Raw genomic sequence first — 16,726 nt, forward strand, 5'->3', positions numbered from 1 at the left:
CCTGTGCATCCAGATTCCCCAAACACATGGATTCCCCCCCCCCCACTGAGCTGCCTGAACCCAGATTGCCCCACCCAGAAAGCCCCTTCACACTTGGATCCTGCCTGCCCGCACCCCCTGTAGAGGGGCAGGGCTCTGGGGTGTTTCTGGGCAGGCCCAGTCTTTGCTCTGTGTCAGGGCTGCGTCCAGCCTCACCGCTGAGTCTGTGTCCCAGGAGGGGGAAGCTGCACAGTGATCGCCCACCTCTGTGCAGCCACTGGCCTGTGGTCCCCAATGCCATGCTGGAGCCTCCACATTTATTTGACAAAATATGCAGAATTTTAAAATGTGTGCAGAATTTTTAAATTTTTTGGGCACAGAATACCCTGAGGAGTACTCCTTCCATTAGCAAAAAGAAAAGGAGGACTTGTGGCACCTTAGAGACTAACCAATTTATTTGAGCATGAGCTTTCGTGAGCTACAGCTCACTTCATCAGATGTTGAAGTGTTGATCTGATGAAGTGAGCTGTAGCTCACGAAAGCTCATGCTCAAATAAATTGGTTAGTCTCTAAGGTGCCACAAGTCCTCCTTTTCTTTTTGCGAATACAGACTAACACGGCTGTTCCTCTGAATCCTTCCATTAGGCACCTCTCCTGCATGCAGGGGTGCTGAGAGCCACTGAATCAAACTGTAAACCCAGAGAGTATGGAAACCCTTTCAAGCCAGCCAGAGCAGCAGCACCCCCCCCCTAGTTTTGCCTGTATGCTCACAAGCCATGCCCAAGGGCCTGATTCTGCCTCTCCCACACTCACATGCTTCAGGGGAACCCATTTCCTTGCATTGTAAACTCTTGGGCGAGGGACTCAGCCTTTGGGTAGGGCTAAGTGTGCCATCAGTGCTCACCAAATAAAGCACTTCGCTGAACCCAGCCACTCAATGAACTAGGAAAGAGCCGAAGCCCAGCTGGTTTCTCCAAGCTTGTGCTTTCCTTCTGCTGTATGGGGACACCTAGAGGCTGCTCTGGGGATCCCTCCAAGGCGTTTGGGGTTGGCTTTTGCTGGGTGGGGTAAAATCATTGTTGCCAACTCGATACGGATTTTTATCACAAGTTGCAAGCTGTGGGGTATTTCTCAACACCCCAGTGCCTGGAGGCACACCATGGGGGGAGACTCAGCTGTCATTTAAAAAAAGCATTTTTAGGCCTCACAATTGTAGAGAAACTTCGAGCCATGACCTGTATGTGCCCAAACAGCTGGAAAGCAAACACCAAAACATATGATTTGGGGGGCCTAGCTCATGGCTATTAAGGACTGGCAATCTAGTTATCTTTAGTCTTTTGCTCCAGCTTCTGCCTCCGACCCCGTATCTTCCTTCCTTACCCCGTTGTCCTCTCCCGCCCCTACCCTCGCCCGGCTCAGGGTAAGGCAGCAGGCCCCTTCCTCTCTGTGCTCCCAATGCCTGGGTCCTCCTGAAACCTTCCAGTGCAGCTGGCTCTGGTGTGGAACCGGCTGCGCGCCAGGAGCTGCCCCAGCAGCCGTCGGGGTCGGTGACTTTGGGGCTCCGGAAACGGCACCGGGATGTGCCAGGTGCAGGCCGAGCACCGGTGCCCCTGGTCTAAGTTAGTCCTGCACCGACCCGGGGGGACCGAGGCTTGCAGCCGCCACGTCAACCCTGCCCCTGGGAACGCTCCAACCTCGCGGGCACCCTGCGCAGGCGTAGTGGGTAGACGCTGCGCCCCACCCGCCAGCGCCCCGAACCTAGCGGAGCATGCGCACTTGTTGGGCTAAGGAGCGGCGGGCGGGGAGGCGACGCACGCGCTGTGGGACGCGGAGAGGCGGGCGCCGCGCCGCACGCGGAGAGGCGCATGCGCAGAGCTGTGGCTGCGTGCCCGCGAGCGGGAGCTGAGCCCTACGGCAGCCGCCATCTTGTCCCCGCTCCGGTCCTCGTCTTCAGCATGAGGCTGCCGAGGCGGGGCCGGCCCCCCCCGTTCCTGCTCCCCCTCCCCTTCCTGCTGCTCCTGGGCCCCGCCCGCCCCTTCAAGCTCAACGTGCCCAAGGTGCTGCTGCCCTTCAGCCGGGAGCTCCACGTCCCCTTCGTGCTGGAGGCGGAGGGCGGCTGCTACTCCTGGTGAGGGGGCGGGGCCTCCGGGGGCGGGGCTTGCAGGGATGGGCGGGGCCTGTGGGATTGGGGGAGGGGCTGTGGCTAGGCGGTGTAGAGATGGGGGGGACCAGGGTTTTGGGACTGTGGGTGTAGGGTTCGGGGAAGCCCGGCCTGGTGATGGGGGGGGAGGAGGCCCTTACCAGGGGGAAAAGGGGAGCATAGGGTTGGCCTAGGGGAGAGGCCTGGGCTGGAGGGAGCTTGGCCTTGGGGCTCAGTGAGTGACGTGGAGGAGGTGGGTCTATGGCAGTGGTTAGGGGGTAAGGAGCTGGGCCTGCGGTAGGAGAGAGGGGCCCAGATCTCTCTTCCGGAGGAGCCTGCGTTGAGGGGAGCAGCTGAGCCTGCGTTGAGGGGACGAGAAGGATTTTGGGGGAAGTTATGGATGGAGGGGCTCCACTCTTTGGGAGGAGTATATGGGCCTTTGGAGGGTTAGAGGGGTCACAGCCCATGAGGAAGGCAGGGACCATGGGGAAAGCAGGGTTGCCTTCTTAGTTTGTTTGGTCAGAGCTCTGCGACAGGCCGGATGATCTGGTACCGGGTTGGTTCAGTGGCCTCCTTACCCTGCTGAGCCCTTCTCAGTCATGTAGGTCCTTGTGAATTTCAAAACTAATCATTGGCACATCATTGGTTTTATCCCACGGAGCTCAGTGCCACAATATATTGGTAAGACCAAACCGTGAGTGGGATTTGAGAAACCGTTAGACGTTTATATGGATAACAAGAATTTCCAGAATGGCAATAGTGAATACTAACTCCCCTCTCCTGGCAAAATAAATAAACCTGCACAAATTTTGAAAGTGATGTAACCCTTATTCCTGAGGGCTTAAGCCAACCTCTAACTGTTGCCAGTTAGGAAGAAACATTTCCTGGGAGTGGGCATTCCATGACTGCCTGTTGCAACATCATCTTACCGGCCTTTGTGGTGGGACAGGGTACTTTTCTAAATGAATCGCTAGTCTTATCCAATATGGCAGTTCCTATGTATCCTCTCCAATAGCATGCAGCTCACTCATACCAAGGGTAGCATTTCCCTAAAACACTTCCTTATTCTGAGTTGCAGATCCATCTGATTTTGAATCCATTTTTTGAAAAAAATCTTCACCTCCCTTATTTTGCCCAGATAATAAAAATATGAATAGAAGAATCCAAATCTCTCTGTTTTCCAGGTATTCCACACGTCATGATACAGTCACCATTGAGCCAATTTACGAGAATGGTACCACTTGTTCGCAAAAAGCTTTGCTGTCTACTCAGTCTACACAGGCCACAAAGCTAAACAGTGTTGTTATAGCTGAGGAACTTGGTAGGTGGATAAAGAGCAACATGATAGGGAAGGAATTGGGTGTCTAGGAGGGACTTCCAGGGCTGAGATAGAATAGGCTCTTGAAATCACCCAGTCCTTCCCAAAGAGACACACACTGGATTGGGCACTATGGCACTAGTGCTTTGTCCCATCTGATTTTAATAATGAAAGATATGGAACTGCGGTGTATTTCATTATTTGTTTCAAAATCACAGATTTGAGTGATGTACATGCAAAATAACAGTGACGTATAGTAGGCACACCACAGTCTGCCTGTGGCTCAAGGAAGGACAAAAACAGAAAGTGTAACATCCATGCCCATCACAGTCCCAGAATGAGCTTATCAGGGACTTTGTTGAGGAATTTGTGCTTTCTGACAAAGGTGCTTCCTCCTCCTCCTCCTCCTCCTCCTCCCAATGATGTAAGAATTGCCACTTTTTTGTTTTGTTTTTGTTTTCAGTAGTACTACCTTCTCAAGATTTGGGAATTCAACATAGATTTATGGGATGTTGAATTAAGGCACACTCATTTATTCTCACATTTTAGTGACAGGCCATTTACTGCGTTGTGACATCATTGTCGATATGATAAACAGTATTGAAATTATCTCCCGAACCCGAGAAATATATGTGGAAGATTCTCCACTTGAATTAACCGTGAGAGCTCTGGATGTTGAAGGTATTGTATACAGGATAAACTTCTGGGGCAACTCCCAGGATTAAACTCTACCTCCTGAATAACAAGGACATTCCTTAATCTGAGTTTTTTAAAGAATGTATTATGATATGTAGCAAATTTTGTTCCCACCCCCAACGTAGCAACTTTTGCGTGTATCACAAAATCCTATATTTCATGTGCTATGTAATTTTCAGGTAGAGAAAATGTGCCTGTTTCTAACTAGTTCCTAAAATGTTTTAATATGAGCAACATGAGAATTTATTGTACTTCTGTTTATCTTTCATTTGGAGTGCATATAATGACTGCTGAGTAAAAGTAGTATCCCACTTAGTGCAAGCATAACAACTGTGACATTGCAAGGTTCTCAGATGCCACACTAATAAAACTGGTATAAAAACCTAGATAACAATAATCAGAATTCCTGTTTTCTTTGCTGTTATCTCCAACCATAGAGCTGATTTACTAATAATTGTTTAAAACTGTTATATGCTCATTCCAGTTTATTTTATTTTCATGCTTGAAATTATGTTCTTCTTTTCATCCTAGTTTGTTTTTTGTCTACGTATACATGGGTTTGTGTTTAGGGAGAAGTTGGATATGGTCAGAAATATTTTGGAATATAACAGGCATGGGCAAGTATACAAGATTAAGAAGGGAGAGTTGTCATCAGAAATATTCGACACCTGGAATATGGGCCTGTGGCCTGTTTGTTCACAGTTCTTGTAACTGGATGTGAGGAGCAAGGCAACGTAAGGACAGTTGGTGGTGGCATAGTGATAATGCAGGGTTTTTCCTGTTTTCACAGCAGTAGACAGTAGAAGATAGATTAACACATTTAGCTGTGTAGAACTCCATACTTAAAAATATATGTATTCACCAGCACATGTTTCTGAATCTGTCTGTCTGGTTTCTGTCTTCAGGAAACACATTCAGTAGTTTGTCAGGAATGACATTTGAGTGGAGCATTGCTAAGGATGATAACATGGAAGGCTTAGAACTGTCTAGCAAAATTAGGTAACTATATTTAGAATGATTAATAAATATCATCTGTTGCATTTCGTCCCGGCATCTCATAATGGGGTAGGAAGTACTATTATCCCCATTTTACTTGTGGGTAAATGGGAATGCAGAGACGAGAATTGATTTTCTCAAGGTAACAGTGAGTCAGTGACAGACATGGATATAGAACCCAGGAGTTCTGATTTCCAGGTTATGGGCTGACTCTTCAGGCACACAGAAGTACTGCTGCTGGTAAAGTCAGATGCAGTGGAAGCTGGCTGAAAGAATACAGAATACTTGTGGTCTGCATGTCGGTGATAAGTAGACACGGAGTGCGGGTGGAGGGTTCTGTAGTGGATTAGTTTAAGCTCTCTGTGTAGACATTACCTTACTCTGTTCTATTGCCATGTACACCAGGGGGAGGTATATTGTCTCCCTGACTTGGTGATTAATGGATGTGCACATATCAACATAGAAGTTACAGGGGTTTTGTCCCTTTATTCTGGCTAACATAGGTCCTCATTCCACATAATCCTGTAAAGTTTGTCCTTCGATTACTAACACTGAAAATATGTACTGAAATGATCGTGGAGATGCTTTTCTACCTGTAAAAGCCTAGTTTGGTCTTTTTAGGATTTTAAAATACTCTGAAGCAGAGTATTCCCCACCAGACTACATTGTCGAGATGGAACGAGCAGGAAAACAAGGGGATAGGATTCTGGTATCAGGTATCAAAACTGGTGCAGCTATCATAAAGGTCCGAATTCAGGAATCAACTTATAAGGTGAATTCTTACTGTAGAGTTCCCACCTTTAAAATGAAACTTGTGCCTTAGGTAGATTGCAGTTCCAGGCATATGCTTCTTAAAATTATATTTTCTTTACCATCAGTACCATTATTTGTCTTTCAGAAGTTACAGGCAATGACACCATTCACACCATTTTCCATTTAAAATGTATAAATTTGGACAGTTTTGATAATACAGTATTGAGAAATATATTGATATATAAATCCCTAAAATATAACCTACCCATGTATAGCGGGTTAGGAGGACACTCGGTTAAAAAAATCACATTTCTGTCTGAACTTGCCTGTAACAACAGCTGATAAAAAACAACACCTAAGGCTATTATAACTAAAAGGTTGGAGAAAAATACTGTTTTTTTTTCTTTGGTTACTGCATTTGTCAGTATTTGATGGATAGTCAGTTTCACTGTTATGTTCCCAAAATGATTAATTCAATTCGTATTTTTTGTTGGTTTTGTGAGTCTTTCACACAGCAACAGAAGAAAGAAAAACATTTAAAAAATAGGAATAAGTGATTGTAAAACCACAATAATTAGTAAGAGGACTTGGGCAGATGTAGTATCTGAAACTACTTTTAACCTTTGTTTTAATAAACTATCGAGTTCAAGCTGACCATCCCTTTAAAAGAAAATTGCCACATTTTACTGTATCTAGGTTCAAATGGTGAGACACTTCTTCCCATGAGTAACTGAAATTTATTTTAAAATAATATTTTAAATAATAGAGTCTTACTTTTGAAATCTCCTGCTGCTGGTGGTCCTCTTGCTGAAAAATGACAATGTGATATTGACAGGGTGGGATGTCTGGTCAATGTCAAACTCTAAAACTAGTTTCCCTCTTGCTTTTGGCTGCATTCATAACCATGGCAAATCTTTTGCTCATTAAAACCAAGCATTCTGTTTAAATAATTCTTTTTAAAGTTCTACTTTTGATTGTTTAAACCTATATTGAAGCCTTGTGGGAGCTGTCCCCTCCCACACATTTCTATCCAGTTTTTGCAGAGCCATAGTAAGCTTCTGGCTTTTATCCATCCTCCATTAGAAAGCAGCTGCTGCACTGGTGCGTCTGTTGGTTCTGGAGAATGTATTCCTAATGCCGTCCTATGACATTTACCTTCTGGTTGGAGCCTACATTAAGTACCAAGTTGCTAAAATTGTACAGGGAAAGATCACAGGTAAATTCTTTTTTTAATACCTCCAAGTTTCCCAAAATCTTCAGAATTTTTTTCTAAGTGAAGTTACAAAAGTTAAAATTTCATGGCCAGGTGGTATTTCACTTTCCTGCAGTGGCCGTTCCTGACTCCTGGGGAAGCCAGGGTTAAACTTAACCCTGAAACCCAACAGAGCAGACATTTCCCCTGCATGTCTAATGTCCCTTGTGATGGGTCTGAGTCCTACAGAAAACCTCAAATCATGATAGCAGTGGATGCCTCTGTATAGAGGCCAATGACTATTGTGTGGAACAGTGCTTCAGTCTGTGGCAGTAGAACATTTGAACTCCAGATACTGGATGCACTCAGTGTTAACCAACCAAGACTGTTAAAGCTTGCACACAGATATCTGATAGTCTTCAGGGCTAACATACCTCTTCCCCTGTGTGTGTGTGTGTGGGGGGGGGAGTTACTTCTTTGGTTGCCAGGAACCCAAATATGTGCCTTTATAAAGAAAGAATCTTGTATAAGACAGAAGTAGACTATTGTGAAATAACTGTTTGAAAAAGTAACTTATTTCCTGCAGAAGTAGAGTTACCTCTTGAACATTATGAGCTTGAACTGCGTGACCCCATTGTTGCACCTGGTGGATCTGATCTTATTCCGGTGGCCAAACTGGATGTGGACACAGCCACTGTGACAGCAATGCAGTTAGGACAGATTAGTCTGGTCTTTGTTCATAAAAGTATCCTTTAAATAAAGTTGTAACCATGTCAGCCTTCTTTATTACTGTGGCCATTCTCTTTCATAAGCATGTCAGACCTGAATTAAGTAAAACCATGCTTCAGAAAGCAGATTTGGTTAGGCTCCACCCTGCAACACCTCAGAGAATTCTATAACTTCTTAGGGTAACTCCCTCCTTCAGGAAGATGGATTTTCCTTCTTCGAGCTGAGCATGATGACATACTCATTCATCCACTTTGAGGTTAATATCGTTGGTTCTTTTTGGCCAGTACCCATCACTCACCTCCTAGCTCAACTCCATCACCTGTGATGCTTCTGGAATGAGAATGAGCCTCCTTGCCAGGTTCACAGTCCAGTTCTCATTGAAAGACACCCATTGACTTCAGTGGAAGTTGGCTCAGGCCCCAGAGCTTAAGGAGTCCAAGGATATATGGTTTATTTAAATGCTTCTGTTGCTCCCATATGTCCCTCCTATTTTTTTTTCCCGCACAATAAGACTGAATTCCTTCTTTATACGCAAACCAAGATATTCACATGCGAGCTGCATCTGGACTTCCAAACTGCACTATCTATGTTGTAGAAGCTGGGTTTCTAGGTAATTAATCAGAAGATAAAAGCTTGATTTTTAAACTCTTATTGCTTCATGTTATTGACCAATAAAATGTCTGACTTTTAAAAAAGTGACTTAATTATATGATAGATAGCATTGCTCATGTTAGAATCTGTTTTACATCCATCACACAGAAACCTGCTGTTCTTGTTTGTAAAGTGCTGTGTAAGCTTACAGCTCTTTTTGTTTTTAATAATACATGTTTTGTTTTAATAATAAATGTAAAAATAAATTCTTCATGTAGTTTTCAGAAAACTTATATCTATTAAAGAAAATAACCCCATGCTATTTCAAGCTTCCCCTTGTTAATTTTTGCATATTTTTGTTTATTGTATACCTCATTTAGGGCCATTTTCAAATAATTAGGTGTTAGAGGGTTAAAAGCTTATGTTATGGTAAAATTCCAACACTTGCCATGTTTTGCACACGACTGCATAAATTGACAGGCAAAGTGATATATGTATATACTTGTGCACACACAGTTTGTATGATTGCTTTGTATAAAGCACTTTGAAACTTAGGAGTGAAATGCCTTCTGTAAAAGAAAAGATCATTATCAGTTAGTCTCACTTTGTGAAAGAAACAGGTCACGATAGGAGGATGAGACTATGTCTTATTGAAAAAGCAGACTTTGCTTGTCTCCTTCCAGGTACATGGGCTTGAAAATTCAATCTTGCATATTCACAACCCAGAAATCTAGCTGATTGCCTGCTCTGTAATTTAGAGAAGTTACAGAAACTTAAAGACTAATGGCACAGAATGGGCACCGGAGTTTGAAATAACTGGTCTCAGTTGCTTTATGAACCTATGCAGTCGTGCTACATTATTAAAAGTAACTACGCTGTTTACAGAGCTATTTCCCATAGGAGAGTTGTCTGGACCTCAAGAAGTATTGAGAAGAGGGACTGGATTGTTAAAGGGATGGGTAATGAACCCTTTTGTATCACAAATTGTCATCCAGAGTAAATGCATAGTGACCATGAAATTACCACCATCTGATTGGCTGTCGAATCTCTGTTTGCTTTGTATCGAACAGATGCCTGCATCACAAAACTCACCACCTCTGTTGGCACTGGTTTTCCCCTTTGCTGTCCCAGGAAAGAATTTATTGTACACTTCCTTCTTGCTTCTATAAGTGGTCCAGAGTAGGAGTAAGAAGCATTGCAGAGAAATTTGCATTTACTGTTGCCTGTGTTCTACCATTTAGGGAATAAAAAGGGGGCTGCAATCTTCAAAGCTGTTAATGTAGCACCTTTCACCAACATTAAATTCATGAAACTGAAACCTAGCTGGATTTTTATTAAATGATTTTCTTTCTTTTAATATGCCACTTTCTTTTACATTTTATTTCAGGTTTCACTGTTCAGCCAGGAGACAGGTGGGTTCTAGAAGTGAAGCGAGCATATACAATCACTGTTGAGGTGTATGATAAATCCAGCACTAAAGTCTATTTATCTGATGTGAGTATGTGGGAAGGGTCTGTTGTGCTTTATTCTTTACATACCCGCAGCTGCAACAATTGAGGGATTCAGATCCTTTCAAAGTCTTATTGGAAATAGCTTATTCAGATGTTTAGGATTGATCAGTATTCAGGTCTCTGGAATTCAGCTTAATGTGATGTTACTAAAGAGAGGATAACTTATTTTCAAATTTAAACTACCATCTTCATTGAGAAGCTGTAGTGTTCTAATAAATGTAATTTTTCGTATGCCTTTACATTTAGGGCAGCTTCAGCACGTGGGGAGAGTCTGCTAGGAGAAAGGCAGCCTGGTTTATTGAAAGAAAGGAAGGTTCAGTGGTTGGGCACTAGCCTAGGAGTCAGGACAGCTGGGTTCAGTGCCCTGCTGTGCCAGAGACTTCCTGTTTGACCTTGAACAAGTCACTTAGCTTCTCTGTGCCACACTTCCCCATCTGTCAGACACGGGTTGATAACACTGGCTGACCTCACAGGGGTGTTGTAAGGATAAATACGTTAAAGATTGTGAAGTGCTTTGAGATCTACTAATTGAAAAGTGCTATATAAAAGCTAGGTCTTATTAGTGATAGTCTGAGCTGTCTGCCAGTGGCTTATAGGTACCTTATGCAAGTCACTTAATCCTCCTTGAGCCTTTGTTTCAATGTAATTAAAATAGCAATGACAATGTTTCCTTAACTCCTGGGGATTTGTAGGGTTGTTCTCCTAACAGGTCATTTCCTTAAGAAAAATGTTCTTCAGTCCAATACAGAAACCAAAGTAGGATGACTGGGCCCTTCATTTGCCAGCTGTATCCAGAATGCACTCCTGGTTTATAGTTGTTTCATAACCATGTTGATTTCCAAACTCCGGGAACACCCAACGTGTGTGTGCGCGCGCTTGTGGCCGTGCAGATTTCTCTGTCTGCATGTCTTGCGATTCTTCTGATAGAACGTGGATCCAATTTCTCTGGGAAGTGGTTCCTTCATTTATTTCTGGTTTTTGTTTTGCAGAACCTCAGAATAACTCACGAGTTTCCCAAGGAGTATTTTGAAGAGTTCTTGTCTTCTGTTAATGGGTCTTATCAGATAGTTCAAGTTCTGAAGGAGGGCATCACCGTAATAAAAGCTGCCCTAGTATCAGTTCTTCTAAAGGTAAGAGGTGAAGGTTGTACCCTTCCCTTTCCAGACTTTGCTGTTGTCTAAAGAGTTGGTCCAGTGCCTACTAGAGTGAGTGGAAAGACTCCCATTGATTTTAATGGGCGTTGACTCAGACCCTGTGATATTACTGTTCACAAATGCAGAACCTGAACTCCTGTATGTTTCAAGTTACGGCAGTATTGCTAATGCCGTATTTACTTTGAATCGTAGCAGGCTGTCCTATAAAACCTGTGTGGATAAGCGTCTCCTCCTGGGGCTCTGGGGATAGCAAGCTCTCTCTGAAGGACAGTGTGATTTCCTCAGAGACATGGAATCTGAGGACTAGAGAGAAATGCCATGACTAATTGGTAGTGCTGAAGATCAATAGGCTTCACTAAGCTGCTCATGTGAGTTTGTTCGTGCTGCACCTTTCCTACACTATTCTGAATTTTCTAGGGGCTACAAACAGGAGTAAGGGGGTGAAATGAAGAAAAAGAAAATGTACATTGAATATCAGGAAAAGCTATAGAATTGTCTGCCAGGGGAAATGATGGAAGATGCATTTCTCAGGACATTTCAAAACTGAACTGGACACAGCCCTTGAGAGCATAGTATAGGGAACTATCCTGCGCTGGTTATAGGATGGACAAGATGTGGACCCTGTTAGACCTTTTCCATTTGTAACTCCCAGGATACTGTGTTAACTGACTAAAGAAGCAGGCTGTACTTCCCCTATAAAGAACCTTACTTAAAATCAGTGGGTAGTAAAAGAAAATGACCTATTAAGCGTTAGTTTTTGGGAGCATGTATTTTTAATGTTTCAAACATTTTTCTCTGTTCAATTCCAGGCTTTAGTAAATGTGTTATATAGGGAAGATTTTGCAGAAGTCTGCTTAATGTGCACAGATTAAGGCCACATGTGGCCCTTGATCTGGAAAACATCTCTAACTGAACTGAGTGGGCACTGAGGACAGTATAGGTCTCTTGGATTAATAGGCTTGACTACAATGAATTCTTGGGTTAGCCCACTAAGCTGGCTGGTTGTTTCTGTCCAGTTGTAATGTTCTCTTTCAAATGGTTTTGAACAAGTGAGAGGTCTAGGTGTAACTAAGTAGCTGGGATTCCTCTACCCTTGCTCTCAACTTGATGTAAAGTGCAGTTTAGTGTTATTTCTTCTCTTTTAATTCTCTGCTGGTTGCAGTGTGCTTACTTGTCCTATAGACCATACAAACAGGAGCATTAAGGGCTGCTTTTATATAGGATTATATTTTTGTTTTTATAACTGTAGCATCAGTCTTCCTTTTATGAAATCTAGATTTTGCCCCCTCTCCCTCTGTTTGGTGACATACTGTAAATTTCTCAGTCCTGTAGTGTTTAACTATCTCCTATAGTTTTACACGTGAGGCAACAGCTGTTGGGAACAGCTGGAGGTATTACTGCTGTTTTGGGGGAATTTTGATTAAGCTTATACAAAAAAGAAAAAAAACAATTGACTTAAAGCAGAAACATAGTGTTCCTTATTCCCACCTTGTTTTCCAGGTAATCAGTACAAATAGGAACCATTGTTACTTCACAAAGTGTCAAATCTGTCAGCAGCTTGAAGGGAGGAGCATGGTATGCATTGTCTGCACATGCTGCCACCTCCTTGTACACAGGCAGTTAAACACTAGTTTACCACTTTTGTGAGTGGGGCAGCCTCTTTACTTGAAAGATTATTGTTCCTTTTTCTGTGCCTGTAGGCTGGCTCTGAGGATTACTTACCTGTCCCAATCAGCCATGAACAGGAGGTGAAGATTTACTTCCCCATCAAGCTGACACCCTTCTTCCTCGCATTTCCACACCATCCTATGGCAATCTTGTATCGGTACAAAGTTCAGGTGAAGTATATATGGCATGGAACATCAGGAAGAAGACCTCTTTCATATGAGAGCCCCTTCCAGAAAAAAAGCTTATTAATTACTTCCAGCCAAATAGACACCCTGAGAGTATCCTCAATAGTGAGTGAGAGGGCACGACAGCCTTTGTTTCTTTGCTAGCCTGATCTAGGCCCATTAAAATAAAGGGCAAAATGCTCATTGAATTTACTGGGGACAGGAGCAGGCCCCCATGCTAGCAACATCACAGGCGGATGACTAGTGCTTTCCTCTGCAAGCCCCACCCCTCCTCACCAGGCTTGTTTGCTCTTTCCCTCCCTCACAGGTGGTCACATTTTACATTTGTCCTAAACTGCTCTTTTTGAGTCCGTTTTCTCCAAGGTTTTGTCTTCCTCTGTCATCTCTTCTTGTTCCCTTCTTTACTGATCATACGCCCACGTTTCCAGCACCGCTTATCTTTAGTCTGGCTACGTGGCCTTCAAGCCCCTGGGTTTCTGAATCATTCTAAGTTGTATTGTAAGTTCTAAGCAGCTAGAAAAGGGGGCAGAGACAAACTTATTTTCTCTATTCTGTTCCTGTCTGTGCCACTGACTTGCCTTAGGTAAAAAACCTTCCTGTGTCTCATTTGTGTCAGTACGGTTTATACTTTCCTATCCCCCTCATAGGGGGATTGTGAGACTTAATGCATGCAGGTGAAGTGCTTTGGGGTCCTCAGATGAAGAGAACTGAAGAAATACTGTTATTACTTTATTTTTTACCCTGTTAGCATGTTGTTGCACAGCCAAATCAGCTCAAGCACACATTTTGCCAAAGAATTAACACTAATCTTGATCCCTGCACACAATCCTCCTCCCGCTCTAGTACTCTCATTGATGGTAATCTGAGCTGTTTCCCTTTTCTATCCTCTGCTGTTTCCTAGGTAAAAGGAGGCAGTGGCAATTTCACGTGGACCTCTTCTAATCAGACTGTAGTCACAGTCACCATCAAAGGAGTAGTGACTGCAGGGGTGGTCAGAGGGCAGAGCACAGTACAGGCCAGAGATGTGCAGAACCCCTTCCATTATGGAGAAATAAAGGCAAGCCTTTTCCTGACAAATCTTGCTTCAGTGACAGAGAGGGTTGCTTGTCCACATTTAGGAATTTAAAACTCATATTTGAAGAGTAAAGTTGATGATGGGCACCTGCTTAGAAATGTTGGATTTGATTCTCCTCAGACTTACACTGCAGTTCAACACTTCAGACGAGTTACTGCTGATACTCACTGGAGGGAGGGAGTAGAATCACCCCCCAGTGATGTTGCTGTTTGTTTGCTAAGCACAGACTTCTTATCAACATATTAACAATTGTCTGCTAAGCACAACAATATTAAGATTTATTTGAGTCAGGGTGTCTGGTGCTGTACAGTAACTATAAAATCAGCTGTAACTGAATCTCTTACCCCTGTATAGTGGAATTCTGTCTATACGATTAAGGCTGCAAGTGGAATTCAGCTTCTAAGCCAGAGGTGGTTTCCACTTTTATGTACTCTGCCTGCCTGTCATGAGAGATTCTAGATTTCCTTCTTGAACCGGTGGCACTTTGCAGTGTGACGTGATTCTAACCCTGGGTGATCTAACCCTTCCTACTTTGCTGACTGAGACTCTTTGTCTGCGCAGGTGTATGTCTTGAAACTGACAAAGATGGAGATTTTGCCATTTCATGCAGACATTGAGATTGGCCAAGTTTTGGAAGTTCCCCTCATGATGTACCACACCGATAGGGAGACAAGGGAGACCATTGCTTTTACTGACTGCTCCCTCTTAGCCCTGGACATAAGCATGGATAAGCAAGGAGTCTTCATCCTTGCTGAAGAGGGTAAGATAGATGAGCTCCAAATTTGATCACTTTTTAAAATACCTGATTGCAAAGTCCGTTTATAATTTATTTCCCAAAGTGTCATTCCCCATTTTCCAGTGTGAGTATTGTGTCAATCAGTCACAAGGTCTAGACAGAAGGTTAGTCATCCTGTCATAATGTCTGGAACTGTATAATTCAAGTCTTCCAACAGCTAACGGGGACAGGACGAGTGGCGAAAGGATGACAGTCTGGGAAACGTTTAGGAAAAATTTGGGAAGTCATGGATTCCATTACAGCCGTAACCCTGTGTCCAGACATCAGCCCTGCTCGTCGGAGATGTAGAAAGTGCTGAAAAAATGCTCTCAAATTTACAGGTAATCAGAAACCTGGCCTGCCATTCTGCTCCAGTATCCAGTTAGCGGCGAAGTCCTTGGGACACACTTTAGTAACGGTGAGCGCGACAGTGTACCAGGAGTATTTTGAAACCAGTGCCACATTTGCTGCTTATGAGCCTCTCAAGGTGAGGAGATGCTCCCCTCTCTCTACTTTGTTCCCTGCTATTTGAGTCCTTCTTTTGTCTTTGCTGTTTTCCCATATTTGCTTCGGGAGCAAACCCACTGATGGTTGTGAGGCAGCGATGCTAGTGCACACTTCCCTTCTGTTGTGGACTGCCTGCCCGTATTCATGTTGTCATGGAATTGTGGTCAGAAAGAGAGGGCACTTTATCCCTGCCCCGTTGAGGGATTTGTGAGGCTTTATTAATTAACATTTGGCAAGTCCCTTGGAGCAGGGAGTTTAATGTATATCACCCTGAAATATTGCTATGTTTTTCTCTGGGAGGAGAAAGTTCCTCCCATATGTCTTTTTCCTTGTCATTACACCTGCCCACAGTTGAAACCATGTTTTTCAACTACCATCCTCCCAGACTCAGAGGATTGAATAAATTCTTTTTGTGAAAAACCATCAAATGCATCTGAGCAGGTCTTCTGTTGCAGTAGTAATTTTTCTTTTCCTGTTAGCTGAGCTTTCTTCTGCCCCAGTAGGGTGTCTTTTTTATTTTTGGTGCAGATTATTATATAAAGTATTAGTTTTCTTACAGATAGCTCAATATAGTCCAACCCAGATCCAATAGCAAATGGCCTCTTTCTATAATATTGTGTAGTTTCTCAACCTTTCAGGCCTGTATAAGAACATGCGAACCGCCATACTGGGTCAGACCAAAGGTCCATCTAGCCCAGAGTCCTGTCTTCCAACAGTGGCCAATGCCAGGTGTCCCAGAGGGAATGAACAGAACAGGGAATCACCAAGTGATCCATCCCCTGTTGTCCATTCCCAGCTTCTGGCAAACAGTGGCCAGCTGGCTCCACTTAAAGGCCCTTCCCACTGCTGAGTGGTATGAAGGAGCCTGAGTGTAACTGAGAATTAGGCCCATTGGTTGTATTATAGATATTACCTTTTGTATGCCCTTGCTGAGACTATATATTCAAATAGCAGAGTCTGCTCATTTCTCTTTGTGTGATCAGGCTCTAAACCCAGTGGAGGTGGCATTGGTGACTTGGCAGTCAGCGAAGCAGATGGTATTTGAAGGCGGGCCGGGGCCATGGGTTTTGGAACCATCTCGTTTCTTCTTGGAATTGACCGTGGAGCATGAGGAAAAAATTGAGGTTACACAGATCCGACTGCCAACTAAAAGGAAACAGAACCAGTACATTTACCGGATTTTTTGCCTGGAGCTGGGGGAGCAGGTAGGGAAACACACCTACATTTTCTGCAGTGTAATAACCAGCTGGCAACAGATCGGCTAATCTCTCACACATAAAGCAATACAGTGTGAAAAAAACATGTTCTATTTCTCCTGCCAGGAAAGTTCATGGCTTGCACCAGTACACCCTAACTAAGGGACAGTTTGACTCTTGTGTACCTGAAAATCATTTTAGAAATGCCTACTGTCCACTTCGCTGTGGAAATAGAGAAAGGGATAGTGTATTGCTGCATCT

The 16,726-nt window shown here is 43.7% G+C and overlaps 1 protein-coding gene across 4 annotated transcripts in view; it reads left to right on the forward strand.

Annotated features, from left to right (window-relative positions):
* Nucleotides 1-518: 518 nt before the first annotated feature.
* The window catches only part of NUP210L (nucleoporin 210 like), a 45,886-nt gene continuing 29,678 nt past the window's right edge, over nt 519-16,726 (forward strand). For 3 of the 4 annotated variants that reach the window (XM_048828055.2, XM_048828056.2, XM_048828058.2), the window contains exons 1-15: nt 519-2,107; nt 3,304-3,440; nt 3,987-4,118; nt 5,039-5,132; nt 5,751-5,901; nt 6,966-7,098; nt 7,661-7,819; nt 8,345-8,413; nt 9,782-9,888; nt 10,895-11,035; nt 12,760-12,897; nt 13,814-13,969; nt 14,549-14,747; nt 15,104-15,249; nt 16,253-16,474. In XM_048828055.2, coding sequence (XP_048684012.1) covers nt 1,845-2,107; nt 3,304-3,440; nt 3,987-4,118; nt 5,039-5,132; nt 5,751-5,901; nt 6,966-7,098; nt 7,661-7,819; nt 8,345-8,413; nt 9,782-9,888; nt 10,895-11,035; nt 12,760-12,897; nt 13,814-13,969; nt 14,549-14,747; nt 15,104-15,249; nt 16,253-16,474 — 2,247 coding nt within the window. In that variant the 5' untranslated portion in view covers nt 519-1,844. The remainder of the gene's footprint in view (nt 2,108-3,303; nt 3,441-3,986; nt 4,119-5,038; nt 5,133-5,750; nt 5,902-6,965; nt 7,099-7,660; nt 7,820-8,344; nt 8,414-9,781; nt 9,889-10,894; nt 11,036-12,759; nt 12,898-13,813; nt 13,970-14,548; nt 14,748-15,103; nt 15,250-16,252; nt 16,475-16,726) is intronic. The other variant, XM_048828059.2, reaches the window with a different exon arrangement.

Source organism: Caretta caretta, chromosome 24, assembly GCF_965140235.1.
Source record: "Caretta caretta isolate rCarCar2 chromosome 24, rCarCar1.hap1, whole genome shotgun sequence".
Classification (NCBI taxonomy): domain Eukaryota; kingdom Metazoa; phylum Chordata; order Testudines; family Cheloniidae; genus Caretta; species Caretta caretta.